The sequence below is a fragment of the Nanorana parkeri genome, unplaced genomic scaffold (genome assembly GCF_000935625.1).
Source record: "Nanorana parkeri isolate BGI_ZX_2015 unplaced genomic scaffold, ASM93562v1 scaffold1965, whole genome shotgun sequence".
Classification (NCBI taxonomy): Eukaryota; Metazoa; Chordata; class Amphibia; order Anura; family Dicroglossidae; genus Nanorana; species Nanorana parkeri.
In genome coordinates, this window is record NW_017308233.1 from 1 (window position 1) to 15,065 (window position 15,065).

At 40.0% G+C, this 15,065-nt stretch overlaps 1 protein-coding gene across 1 annotated transcript in view; it reads right to left on the reverse strand.

Annotated features, from left to right (window-relative positions):
* Window positions 1–2,316: 2,316 nt before the first annotated feature.
* LOC108800225 (matrix metalloproteinase-16-like) overlaps window positions 2,317–15,065 on the reverse strand; it is a gene marked incomplete at its 3' end in the record, with an annotated part of 128,206 nt that continues 115,457 nt past the window's right edge. Inside the window, exon 5 of the mRNA XM_018572191.1 lies at window positions 2,317–2,621. Within this exon, the coding sequence (XP_018427693.1) occupies window positions 2,317–2,621 (305 nt within the window). The remainder of the gene's footprint in view (window positions 2,622–15,065) is intronic.

Sequence of the window (15,065 nt, forward strand, 5' to 3'; positions counted from 1 at the left end):
CAAAAGAAAAACAATTGGGCGAAGTTAGTGGTGACAGCTAAGCATACAGTTAGCATAACTTACCACAGCCCCCTTCTTAATGGGGGGGGGGACTAGGTAGGATTTTAAGCAAGTAAAAATCACTTTAAAAAAGCAGCATTATTTTTTTTCTAAATGTTTTAGAGAATGAGAACATGTAACAAATATACTGTAAAGTGGATGTTATCCCAATTTGGCTGCAAAATTGGAAATAAACTTTAACCACTTGGCATCTGGAGCAATTTCTTAATTTTTGCACACACGATAAAATCTGAATTTTTGGCTAGAAAACAACTTAAAACCACCCCCCAATTTTTTTTTTCCTGGATGCAGATGCCCTGTAGAATACCAATATGCTAGTTGCAATTTTTTATGTTGCACGATATTTGTGCTAATGTTTATGAAACCAGTATTTTTAGGATGAAATACACTAAAATTAATTTGAGTGCACAGAATCAGAACACAATACCCGATTTTTTGGTATAATATAAAAGATGGGGTTATGTCCGGTAAATAGATACCAAAAATGTCAAACCTTAAAATCGTATGTGCCCGTAAAATGGCAAGAAACCTGCAATAACCAAAATTGCCCATAGGTAATGCCTTCAAAGCTTTTACCCCTCATCAATTTCATGTTAACAGTGATTGATGGCCCTATCGCACTGATATGTAATGTGTGTCACAATTGTAATTTTTGTATGCGGGCGCACCTGACTTGTTTGCGTTTGTATCTGCGTGTACGCGGGGGACTTTCTTTGTGGTTTTTTATATAAGACTTACACATTTTTTAACCTTTTTTGTCACCTTTAGACAGATCATGCTTTATCAGCTTCTTCTCCGGCCACAGCAGCCAGATAAATTATTATTATTATTATTACATAGTATTTATATAGCGCAGCGCTTTACGATATAAGGAAGACATTACAGTTACAATACAATTCAAAGACAAGATGGTAAGGAGGGCCCTGCCCCTGAGGGCTTACAATCTGAAAGAGGAGCGGGAAATGATACATGAGGAGGTAGCTGTGTTGGGGATGAATTATTTGAGAATGTGAAGGTTCAGTGGTTAGGTCGAGGTGGGATAGGCTTCCCTGAAGCGATGAGTCTTTAGGGAACGCCTAAAGGCAGTCAAGGTGGAAGATAGGCGGACAGGTTGGGGTAAAGAGTTCCAGAGGATGGGAGAGACTCTAGAGAAGTCCTGGAGGCGAGTATGGGAGAAGTGGACAAAGGAGCTGGAAAGCAGGAGGTCAATGGATGAGCGGCGGGGACAGTTAGGGGGATACTTAGAGACAAGGTCTGAGATATATCCGGGGGCGGAGTTGTGGATGGCTTTATAGGTGACTGTTAATATTTTGAATTTTATCCTCTGGGCGAGTGGAAGCCAGTGTAGGGATTGGCAGAGGGGGGATGCAGACACTGAGAGGTTGGTAAGGTGAATGAGTCTGGCAGCTGCATTCATGATAAACTGAAGGGGGGATATCCTGTGTAGTGGAAGGCCAATGAGGAGGGAGTTACAATAGTCAAGACGAGAGATAACAAGGGAGTGTATGAGTAGTTTTGCGGTGTCATTGGTGAGGAAGGGGCGTATTTTTGAACTGGAAGTGATATAATACACATCACTTCCGGGTTCAGTCATTGGAGCGGAGTTCAGCCACTGGAAGTGCGATGATCTCCCTCCGATCAAAGTGCACAGGACAGCCCCATCTATATATGTATGACGGTCCTGAAGCAGTTAACACAATATCCTTTCTGGCCTTTGGCCTAATGACACCTATCCATACTCTTAAAGTCAGATAACAACTTATTGCATTTCTGGCAAGACCAACAGGTATTTTTTTGCACTTATGAAACATATTTATATCTTATATATTTAGGTATTTATATTTATAGATACATATAGCATTTATCTATAAATGTTGTGTTTAACAGATCCAAAGGAAGGAAACAAGTTAAATGTTATGGTTTACCTTATCTTTAAAGCAGACCTGTTACCATTGCTAGTATGCTAGTTATTATATATGTTAATATATAGTATGTCTCTATAAACAGGCATAACAAGGTACATATACTTTTCTTGGCTAACCTGCTTGTGTGAGGCCTTTGGACCATTCTGTAGAAAAAAATATTTCAGCCACAACAGACTCCTTTGATAGATTTCATCAGTATTGCTAACTGGCTAGATCTGAGTACAGTCATATGACACAGCATAGATCAGACATGACTATTGCTTAAACTATACACTGTTGATAATATCAAAATTGAAAACGAGAGAGTAAATAAATTATGATCAAGCCTTACCATCATGGTTGGGATTTCCCAATGTCCATGGTTCATCAGAGTCAAAATGTGTATCCCCTCCTATTCCAGGTCCCGGGAAATACGCATGTGCCAAAAATCCCCCCTCACCATCAAACGGTGAGCTGTCTCCATGGAAACCAGATGCAAAGATAATAGTAATGTCCACTTCCCGTTTGCCATTCTCTAACTCATGGTATGGAATTTCTTCAAATGTCAGTGGAGTTACATTCTGCCAGACATCAAAGGCACGGCGAATGGCTTTACGTGTTTCGGTATCTCCCACTTTTGGTGTAACGTTCTTTATACTGAAAAAAAAAATGTAAAGGTTAGGCAAGTTAATTTTGTAAAATTTCCTTCCCAATGTGTGTGTGTGTGTTATAAACTCTTTGACTAGCCATCTTTTCTTCTGGTTGCTTTCTTTTGTGTATGCACATAAAAATGTTTTCAACTACTAACAATTCCAGGATGTTCATGTGTATGCACCATAGGGAGGAATGAGTTACCTCCAGGTAAGCTTGCCATCTATTTCCTTAATACTGTAATGTATGTCCCACTACCCATGGCCTCATATTAAAGAGGTGTATGATGCAGTTTACAGCTTCCACATTTATTGACAAGGAGACCTTTGTTTTTTAAAACTTAGAAATAGATTGGTTATGTCCGCCTGGTTAAAACAGCTGACTGATGGGAAGTACTGTGTTCTATTGTTGTGCTTTTTCATTAAAGGATTAGCCATTTGGAGTTTCTTCAGTTTCCAGCATAATTATAATAATCAAACTCTGTACGTTTGCGTGTACTAAAATACATGGAAACACAACTATATATATTTATCTCTCTAATATTTTCAAATACCGTGTTTCCCCCGATAAGACACTGTCTTATATTTTTTTGGCTCAAAAAAAACACACTAGGTCTTATTTTCGGGGTAGATCTTATTTTTCTTTTTTTAATGTACAACAATCCACACTTATTCATGTAGAAAAGTCTACATGTATTCATGTACAAAAATATGGTGTTCAGGGCAATCAGGGGTGTCGTACCTTTCCAAGAGCAATTTGCTAACCAATCGCTGGCCAGAATAAGGGAAGCGCGCTTTCACTATGGATTCCTCACAGGCGGGGAGTGCATTTGGTATTACTCCGCCTGTGACAGGAGCCGGCGCTATAGAGGAAGCAACGGCTTATGCGGCTCTGCTCCCTCCGGTGCCGCCTCGCTTCCTCTAGCCCCGGCTTCGTTGGCACCACTGATTCTCTCCTGCCTCTCCAAGTTCCCCCTTATGCCCCCACTGGCCCTGGAAATGGTCATAACTAGGTCTTATTTTCAGGGTAGGTCTTATATTTTAGCAATTCCCAAAAATAGTACTAGGTCTTATTTTCGGGATAGGTCTTATTTTCAGGGAAACAGGGTATATATTAGAGAGAGATGTGTAAACCGCTTTTATACCCTTAATACACAGCAAGTTAAAGTTTAAGTCACAGCAACATTGCAATACTAAAGAATGCAAGTGCTGTACAGATGGGTGACTTTCTGCACAACATTTATAAGCAACAGCTCCTCTACACAAACATGACATCTGTTTAAGGATTTTTGGTTCTTCAGTTAAAAACACTAATAATCTCTTTCATTAGCAGAAACTTGTATGCCTTTCATGCTCCTCCATAAACACTTAAATCTTGGTATCTGGCTTCATCAGTCTCATCGGTCTGGAGGAATCTGTAAGCTTTTTGCTTGCCAGTGGTTTCTGTAACTCATCGATCTTGCAGGTCTCATATCCTTTATGTGCCAGTGCTGATGATGACCTGTCTGAGTATCATAGTGATTGATTGCTTAATACTCTTGGCTTTTAATCCTGGGGTACTGGGTTTGAGGTCCATAAAGTACATGATCTATATGGAGTTTATAGGTTTCCCTCCCACGGCTGTGAGGATTTGTTAAGGACCCCAGTTCAATCAACAATTCACAATATGTATTCCAACTTCAATATCTTGCCATAGCGTACTTATATATAAAGTGCTGGGCCTAGGAAAAGCCATTCTTTTTGATTTTTTTGCATATAATTTTTATTGAAAAGTATTGAGTACAAACATGTATTCAGAACAATTGTACAGCAGGTAAAATAACGAACATACAGTAAAAGACAGTATAAACTAACCAATAAACATCACATGCGGAATGGATGAGGAGTAACAGACACAAAATGGGAACGGTGAAGGTGCATATTGGAGACGGGAACTAGAAGATCACAAAAAGGGCCGTGTAAAGGACAACTGTAGAGTGGAACCCTAAAGAACATCTAAGGCACCCAGTGATCCTGCCACTTTTGACATAAGATACCACTTCGTATCCTGGAACAGCAACATCAAAGTTTTAAGTTGCCCGGGAGATAGTTTGGTTAGGAGGAATGGGGACCAGGAGGCAAAAAAGTGTGCAGTATGATCGTGAGTAAATTGGGCAATTAATTTGTCCAGCAACATCAATTTGTAAAAACTATTCTTAAAGCATATGTCAGCCTAGTCCCTAAAATCTCACATAACACTTCAACATGTAAAAGTAATTTCAGGTATTTTTAAACCTGCATCTTTCATTAAAATAATATCTAGTGATCCTGCCTTGCTTCCTGTTATAGGGTGACACCTACTCGTCTCTAATTTTTTCTCCTACATTGTCACCCTGTAACCTGGACTTTGGATAGAGACTGTAAGTGGTTGTGCTGATGCATGTAGACAGCAAGAGGCTGCAGGAGATCAGAAGTGCCGTTAGGAGACAAAGGATAAAAAAAATAAAGCAAAAGAGGATTTTTTTTTTTAAAAAGGAAATGTTAAAAAGGAAATGTTTCTGACACATCTTTTACAAACTAAATGTCATTCAGTTATGGTTCAGAGCTACGTTAAAAGCATTTTTGTCTCCATTAAAGAGTCATAGAGTAAAAGCAATCTGTGGCAAAATGTATTGACACCAAACTGGTCCAGATTTTATTTTTTATTTTTTTGCTCTATAGCAGTTTTAATGGAGAAATAAAAGCTACATTTTAGCAATGGATGTTCCTAGCAGAAATATTTTATATACAAATCCTTAAGGCCCCATTCACACCTGAGTGTTTCGTGTACATGCTTCAAAAGTGCAAAACTTTGACACATTTGTAAAGCATGCAAAAAACACATTTGCCTTGCCATTACCAGTTAATGGCACCCCAAACACGACTGGACAAACACATTGTCTGTGCATGATGGGCTGTTTAAACAAACATTGAACGAGGGTGCGATGTCGGGACAAAAAAAGTTGTACAATGGTTGTAAAGGTGTATGGCCACCTTTACCTGCCAAACTGATCCCCTCCAGTGCTGCACTCCTCCCTTCTGGGCTTTCAAGTCTTTAAACTGCAGAGGGTTTGCCTGGACCTGGGTTATAGATGCCACACCCCTAGGACAAGAAGTATCAAAAAGGAAAGAAAAAGTTGGGGTTTTGTAGGCATAGCAATGACAACTCCAGAAAAGTCATGACCCGTAAAAAATTGTTACGGGGTGTGGTGCCCGGATGGTTCCCTAGGACACATACATGTCAGCTTGTCAGCATGTAACACTGATTTTTCCCTTCTCCTGAAGAAGCGCCTATATGCGCGAAACGTTGAGTAGCTGCTGCTCCACTATCAACCATACCATATTTCCATTATGTACTGTGGGATGCGCTATCGTTAAATTCATTATCAGCCTATGCTTTTTTGCCTATTATGTATTGTCTACTATGTACATTTATAATGGAAGGTTGAATGGAGTAAGCACATAGGGAACAATCTAATCAGCTGTTCATTTTTATGCTATATATTAGCTCTTTTTTAAACTATTATCAACATTAAAATTACATTTTTTACAGTTCATGACTTTTCTGGAGTTGTCATTTCTATGCCTACAAAACCCCAACTTTTTCTTTCCTTTTTGATACCTTCAAGTCTTTAGCCGATTGATTACCTGGGCCCTGATGACGTAACTCCTGCGCATGCGCATGGGAGCCACTTCATCTCAGCATGCCCGGACCGTGCACTGAGCTGCACATGCATGGCTCAGCATACAGGAAAAAAAATGGTAGAACAAAGCTTTTACAGCAGAAGGGACTTACACAGGCTCTCCTGTTATATAACGCCTGCCAATCTGCATTTTTTTGTACATGCATTTGCTTCCACTTTAAATTCCTTAGAACCTATACCTGAATAAAATGAGTGTTAAAAATAATCCAATTTTTACAAAATAGCTCTGTGGAACATTTTATTATTTTGACCTATTGGTGAAATGCTTTTGTAGGCCACGCAGAAAGGCTATTTCTTTCCATCTAAGTTGAACCAGTAGTCAGATGGTGGAAAGGCTGCCTGGAATCTGGGACAGAACAAGGAAAATTATTGGAAGATAAACAATTTGGATGTGAGCATTGCAAAGGAAGCCAAGCTTTTTAGGAGAATAATGAAATCACATTATTGCATAAAAAAATGACTGTAGTTCTGTTTGGTAAAACAATGCCCAAAGAATAAGAACTGTAAGCAGCAAAATTTGGCACATAAAATATTTTTTTAAGCATAAATGCCACTACAAGCTCTGATGCCTAGTAGATTCAAGCTGCCATAGAAGCAGGCTTTATTTCCATCAGGTATGCTTGTGACAAATCCCACCCCTTGGATAAATCGCACCCACCCAAATCTTGTCAAGGTATGCTATTTTGCTGGTGAACTGCATTGTAATCTCTTCTTTGGAGCAAATCTGTCCCAGTCTCTATTTAGGGTGATCTGCAATTAACAAATCTTTATTTTGCCTGAAATTTGCATGTAGATAGGTCTGCTCTGGTGCAAAGTAAACATTTAGGAACCTGAACAATGTTTTTGTGATTTATACACTGCCTGTCCAAAAAAAAAAGGTCACCACCTGGATTTAGGTAAGCAAATAGGAGCCTTCCATTGAATAATAGGTCTAGGTTCAGCAATGTAATATGCCTAATATGAGGTCAGCTGTCTACCTGAATATACTGAATCACCAGGTTTTTCTGAACATGAATTAGTTGCACTTCAACAGGACCTAAATTAAATTGAGGCATGAGCTTCAAGATGGCAAATGCGATTTAATGTTGAAAAATGTAAGGTTATGCACATGGGAGCAAAGAACGTGTGTGCTCATAGATCACAGATTTGGCAAAAGTATGCAATGCCAAGCAGCAGCCAGCAAAGCTAACAAGATACTAGCGTGCATTAAAGAGGGATTGTAGCAAGGGATACAACTCTATAAATTACTGGTTCGACATCTAGAGTACACGGTGCAGTTCTGGTCACCGACTCTCAGGAAGGACGTCCTGGAACTGGAGAGAGTTCAGAGAAGGGCTACAAAATTATTTAAAGGGATAGAAGGCCTGAGCTATGAAGACCGCCTTCAAAATGTAAACTTATTCACCTTAGAGAAGAGGTGATTAAGAGGAGACCATATTGCAGTCTTCAAAATCATCAATGGGTACCACGATATTCGGAACAGACTGTTCAATCCGAAAACTGTATTGAGAACCCGGGGACAGAACATGAGGTTAGAAGAGACGGGTTTCAATCTTAGAAGTCGTAGGGGTTTTTTACTGCGAGAGTAGCTTAATTTTGGAATTCCCCTCCACGGTGGTATCCACTGATAGCATTGATAAATCAAGAAACTTCTTGGTTAGTTTCTTCTTTCACTTAATCTACAGGGCTACGGGTAGTGTTACAGCAAGATAAATACAGACACATGCCCACACATACACACATAGGTTGAACTGGATGGACTCCTCTCTTTTCAACTTTACCTACTATGTAACATGTTAACACTTATAAAAACACAAATTAAAAAATTAAAAGGAAGCCTCTGTAGCCTCCAGGAGCCATTTAAACTCACCTTCAAATAGCAGCCAAAGCCACATTAATTTACCTTCCCCATTGACTTTTACCAATACATTACCATAATAATGCATTTTACCAAAGTCCAGATTATTTGCCAACATTTTGTCAAAGTGAGCACTCTCTAAGTAAAACTTCACTAAGCCCTGTTGACTGCCCTCACATCTCAGTGTCAATACAAAGTCATCTGATATAGACATATGTACATATACAAGTAACAGTTATAAACAAATATTGCCAATAGAACTACTATTGGTTACTTGTAACCTTCATGTATAACTAATTAAATAAAATAAGATTGAGAATGGATTTACATTAGTCACAAGACAGTGACTACATATTCTATAGACTGATGTGACATATCTAAATTACAAACATGCCAAATTGTCATTGATATGCCTTCTGGCAAAATGTCACCCCGTCCTGGACAAAATGCTTTATATAAACAGCAAATACATAACTTGCACCTACACTAATAAATAGCAAGTTCCCTCCACATGCCATTAATCACTGTCATTAATCACTGCATGTTATGTACCTGTAAAAGCCTCCCTTGTGTAGACATTCAAAAGCCCTGAGACTGGTAATGGGCACCGCCATCTTAGAAAAATGCCAGCAGCCCCAGCAGACTATTATATTATAATATACATACCTACCAACTTCCCCTAATTTGGAGGGACTGTCCAACTTTTTGTAACAATTCCCTCTACCCCTCTTTCCACAGATATCTATGAACATATTCTATTTAACTAACCAAAAAAGTGTTATTCTGCACTAAAACCTTCTTACAATCTGGTAATTATCTCATCCGCTATTTTGAACAGCCAATTTAAAAGGAAAAAGAATTCTGGGTTTAACCAATAATTTTCGCCATATAAATTCCTAATGGCTCGCATAACTGGGGGTGTGGCAGGGTGTGTACATTGCCGAAACACATTGTACTGGAAGATGTCCTTTCTCATCTCAGAAAGTTGGGAGATATGTACTATAGTATAGATATTATAGTATAGCATATGCCTTCGCTCCTTAAAAGGATAAGCAGGTAGGTAAGGGGAGAGGTGGAGGAGCTGGGCCAGCCGGGAAAGTAATTAAGACACTCCCAGAAGAGGAGAGGAATACGACATGCAAGGAAGGAAAAGGCTTCCCTAGCAAGTTCAGAGAACACATTGCAAGTCAATGAAAAATTATGAAAGTACACATTTAGAATGCTTGATTTTCTATGCTTTTTCCTGCAATTTTTTAAGTTGGTGACCGGGTCTCTTTAATCATGCACTTCAAATGGTAGCTTTTCTCGATTTGCATTTTTGCAGCTTTTGAAGTTGTAGCTAGCAATGTCACTACTCATAGTAAATCAACCTAACAAAGATATTTCGATGGCTGATGGAAATTCACAGTGACAACAATTTACATCTTAGCCAGTCACAACAGAGAGGAAAGCAGAGGAGTGATTAAAAGCCTCACTAGTGATATACAAAGAAGTGTTAAGGACTTCCAAGCTCCAGCACTGCCATGCATTCACAACGAGGCTCCCATAAACACCAGCCATTCTAATCAGTTAATTACGGTATACAACGTGATTTGTCAGGGTCTCGTAAAAATAAAAAGCTTACAATTCTCTATGATTTGTTACACCTGAATCTTTTCATTCCAGCTGGCATCAATCAAAGCTTAGCTGAAATAAGGTCTTTTTTTTTGTTGCTTTTTGCCAGCTCGCAGTATGGCTTATTGATTTAAATGAATTGCTGCTAGTCAAATATAGATTTAATTTTCTAGTTCTGTTTTCTTTCTCCCGACATTTCCCATTGGGTAAATGTATTAATATCTTTGCAGTCGCCTGCTTTCTATATCAGCTTTTCGCAACCAATTTGCCATTGCACCCTGGATTGCCTTCTGGCTTCCACAGGGGTGCCTTGGAATTTTGACACTGCATCATCATTTCCCATTGGGTTATCCAATTAATATCATTGGCAGTCTGTCTGCTCCCCAGATCAGCCTTTTTCAACCATGGTGCCACTGCACTTCCTCAAGGGTGCCTTGTCTGACCCCCCCAGCCCAATTAGTTGCTGCATGCGTATTCCGCACCACGCAGATACAATTCACAAAAGGCCATTATCTGGCTCTGAATGCAGACAGCTTGCGTTTAGGGTCGGTCAGCTGTCTGTAGTCGCAGGTATCTATTGGATGTGCAGATACATGTGAACAGGAGCAGACATCTGCAGCTCCTGTCAGGCTGTCATTGCTTTGTATATGCTTCCTGGCCACAGCTATGTTTCCTGTCACAAGAATCCGCCGAATCCTTCTGCGGGCCGCAGTCTTAGCTGTTACTGGAACAAGTGTCCCCACTGGAAGATACTGTATACATAGTTACATAGTATTTGAGGTTGAATAAAGACACATGTCCATCAAGTCCAACCTATTGTGTGTGTGTGTAAAGATCCGAGTCATCTCGTTTTTAGGAGTACTTGTACCCCTGTATATTACCGTTTCTCAGAAAATCGTCCAAAAGCTTCTTGAACGATTCCACACTATTAGCTGAAATCACTGCTTGTGGCAACGAGTTGCAGACCCTAACCGCGCGAACTGAGAAGAATCCCCTTCGCCCCTTGTGTTTGAATTTTTTTTTCTACCAGTTTCAGGTGGTGGCCTCTAGTCTTTGTTACGGAATTAATCGTAAAGAGTTTGTTGCTAATGTTGCTATGACTATGGAACATTTTGTACATGAAAATCATGTCCCCCCTTAATCTCCTTAGTTCCAGCGTGAACATATTTAAATTTAGTAACCGTGTCTCATACAGTCTATTTCTTTTCTCATGACTCCTTAAAAATTTTGGATTGTCTCTCACTTTTAGCCTTGTGACAGCAGTCACCAGGACAGAGAGGATGACTCTCCCTGGCAGGAACCCAGACCACTTAAACAGCAAATGTAATCCCTCCCATTAGATACCTTTTGAGGTTAGATTGGTGAGTGGTCTTATTTCCATGGATAGTTTGGGAATTCTGCTAACCCCCTCACTTACTAATCTTGGGGTAAGAAGTATTTATATAGAGCAATTGTTCCTCTAAAATAACACCAATGTTGGATATATCTGCTCACTACATAAACAAACATGTTCAAGAAATATGATCATGTCTTTTTATCCTGCAATTGTTGTAAGTAAGATTGTTCAGCAATAGGATCTTCCAACTGCTGCCCATGGGCAGTTTTAGTAAGACTTTGTACTGCATCAAAGGAGATGACAGCACTTTATAAATCGTTAACGTTATTCCATCCAGCCAATGCGTTTATTCCTCCGCATGATGTCTTTCCAGAGCAGAGTGTAATCCGCACATCAGCTGTAACACATGTTCATTAAGTTAATAAGAGAAGGGTATTCATTATTAATCCCTTTTGAAAACAGACTATACAGTGAGCAGGATGGCAGGCTGAATATTTACACAATATTATACAGCCAAATCTTTTTGTTTATAATTGACCAAACTCATCATCATTCCAGTCAGGTTCACTGGAAAGTTCTGATCAGAGTGACCCAAGTTTTGCCTCTTCTATTCCTAATTTTAAAGTGATATTAAAAGGCAAAAAGATTTTCCCTCCCCCCCATGTAAATGTTAGCACTTACCTTAAATGATGTCTCTTATTCTGGTTTTCTCTTCTTTCCCCATGTTTTCATGTGCCCATCCAGCAGTGCGACGTCACTCCGATCCAGCGCTGACTGCTCTGTCCCTCCGATCCAGCGGTGTCTGCATCCGGGTGCACGCGTCCATAGACCTACCTTGCGTCTCTGCTCGTCTCCCGGCCGAGAATCGGCCGGAACCGCCCCAAGATCCTTTGCGGCCGTACGAGCAGTTCCTGATTCTTGCCGCGGGAGCGAGCAGCGATAACGAGGTAAATTTAAAATGATTTCAAGCAGTTTTTGTTGTTGTTTTTTTTACACTTCTTGCCTATATCTACTGCTTGCTAGCAGTAGATATAAGCAAAAAAAACCGGAGGGTTTAGAACCCCTTTAAGAGAGGAAATAGGGCGGAGAAGCTGATTGATGATATATATGTTATTTAAAGAGGACTAGTCATTAACACTCAAATGTACGGCACATTAATATGTAAAGAGACAATACACCACTATAGCTGACCATAGATGGACAGACCACTGGCATGCAATGGGCAGGTGAGAGATCTGCCCATCCTCACTCATGTTTCCAGGCTGCCGAAATGTTCACCCCGATTCAATGCATTCCCTTCTCTCCTTAGAAAAGTGAGCGATCGGTATGAAAGTGCACAAAAGATTTTCCAACATATCAAAATACTTAATGCGTGATAACAAGTACTTTCTGTGCCCAGCAACACTAAATTATCACCATCCAGTGAACCTGTACAAGGTTCAATCAATGCCTGTAGTGCTTGCTTTTCCAAGCCTCTTTGGGTAGAAAATCTCTCACCGAAGGGTACTTTTGCTCAAAGAGAAGCGTTTCTCTAAAAAAAAAAAAAAATCACAATGGATCAGGGTTTGGGCTGCTGTTTGGAGGTTTACAATAATGTGATAAATGAATAATGTGCCTTGCCACTCGTCCTGTATAATACAAGATCATAGTGGATGTAAAAGTAAATTGCTGCGTCCCGTATTAATTCAACTCTGATGTGAAGGGGGAAACTCTGATGTGAAGGGGGAAACTCTGATGTGAAGGGGGAAACTCTGATGTGAAGGGGGAAACTCTGATGTGAAGGGGGAAACTCTGATGTGAAGGGGGAAACTCTGATGTGAAGGGGGAAACTCTGATGTGAAGGGGGAAACTCTGATGTGAAGGGGGAAACTCTGATGTGAAGGGGGAAACTCTGATGTGAAGGGGGAAACTCTGATGTGAAGGGGGAAACTCTGATGTGAAGGGGGAAACTCTGATGTGAAGGGGGAAACTCTGATGTGAAGGGGGAAACTCTGATGTGAAGGGGGAAACTCTGATGTGAAGGGGGAAACTCTGATGTGAAGGGGGAAACTCTGATGTGAAGGGGGAAACTCTGATGTGAAGGGGGAAACTCTGATGTGAAGGGGGAAACTCTGATGTGAAGGGGGAAACTCTGATGTGAAGGGGGAAACTCTGATGTGAAGGGGGAAACTCTGATGTGAAGGGGGAAACTCTGATGTGAAGGGGGAAACTCTGATGTGAAGGGGGAAACTCTGATGTGAAGGGGGGGACTCTGATAACAAGTGGAACTCCCTCTGCCAAGGAGAGGGTAACATCATCCAGAGAAGATGTCAGTGTCCTTTAGCCCAATAAATAGAGTTTGGCTAATAGCCCCAACCCCTACACCTTTATTTTACCACAACAAAGGTGGCAACCCTAGTTATATAAAATTGTATAACTATTAAAGTTTTTTAAGGACAATATTGTCCTCTTTTAATATGTGTGGTATGGAAGGAAGTGGACATTCAGGATAGGTAGAGGGATGAGATTTTTTATATCCTGTTACAATATCTAATCATGTATGGCCAAATTCAGCAGTAGAACTGTGTCTGCTGACAAGACTAAATTCAAAGTAAGTGCTACAATAAACCCCCTCTCATTTAACCCCTTTGAAGTCATGAAACTAAACAAGCCGCTGTATTAGCAGGCAGTGATTCGCAGTGAGTCCTATTATATTACAAGTTTATCATTTAAACCTTCCAACAATTGGCAGCACTGAGATAACAATTTCTTAGGAAATGTCTTACAGGTGCTTTCACTGATTCATTGTAATTATCTTGAAAGCTCCAATCAATTTTATTTTAGAGGCCCCGGCTTTAACAAGTCTACACCAAAGCTATAAAAATCTTATTACGGTAATCTGTAAATGAGGGTGACAGAAGGTAAAGTAAGAGTTCTGGCTTTGCAGGTGAATACCAAATAATTCATATCCAATATGTTCTCTAATTCTCGGACTTGCTTCCTAGTTGCTTCACAAATTACAGAAATGGCTTTATTACAAACAACATAAGCGCTTTCTAGTTATGATTATGGCCTTGCTAGCAGTGAAAATACCTCAATATAACTTGCTATCAGCTACCTGAAAACCTTGTACAGCAGATCTCAGACTGTGGGAGGTAGAAGCAGTATACATAGGCAAATCTGGGGTGCTGAAGTGCAAGGAGCATGTTTACAGGAGGAGAAAGTAGAGTGACAGATAAATTATCTTATCATGTCTGCTACATCATCTTTTATTGTCCAGTCACAGTGTGGGTGTAAGGAGACCTGTAACTGTAACCAAACTGTAGCAGAGAAAAATCAGGTCCCCTCCCTTGGCAGACAGGTTTGTGTGGTGTGTAACAAGTACAAGTGAGGGGCTGGATTAAAATAACCAGAAGACCGGACAGAATGTGATGAGGCACAATAGCTCTGGTGAGGCTGCTCTCAACAAAAACAGGGACTCCTACATACAAGGGAATTCAGGGTTGAAGATATACACACATATACAGTCCAATTAGAGCACCAAACAAGAGTGACACTATGAATACTTGAATGAATGGGAGAGCTCAAACAGAGCTTGCAAAACATAGAGGCATTTCCATGAGAATATGAAGAGGAAAGCTAACAAAAAAATGTATGTTTCTGTTTTCATATAGATCAACTGCATGTTCCTGCTTCATGTACTGTACACGGCATATGCTCATTGCTGGCATATGTTATTTTTTAAATACCTAATGGCAAAGGTGGAACTGGGCTTTAAAAATTAAGGGTAGTATTATGGACTCAAAACTAGCGTAAAGCAACAGGGATTCATTATTTGATGTGTAGGGTACAGCCAAAACCAGTAAATCAGCAAAAATCTTTTTGCTGTTTTGGAGTTCAGCTTTAAATCAATTTCTACCCAAACTATCCCTTGTGTGTAGA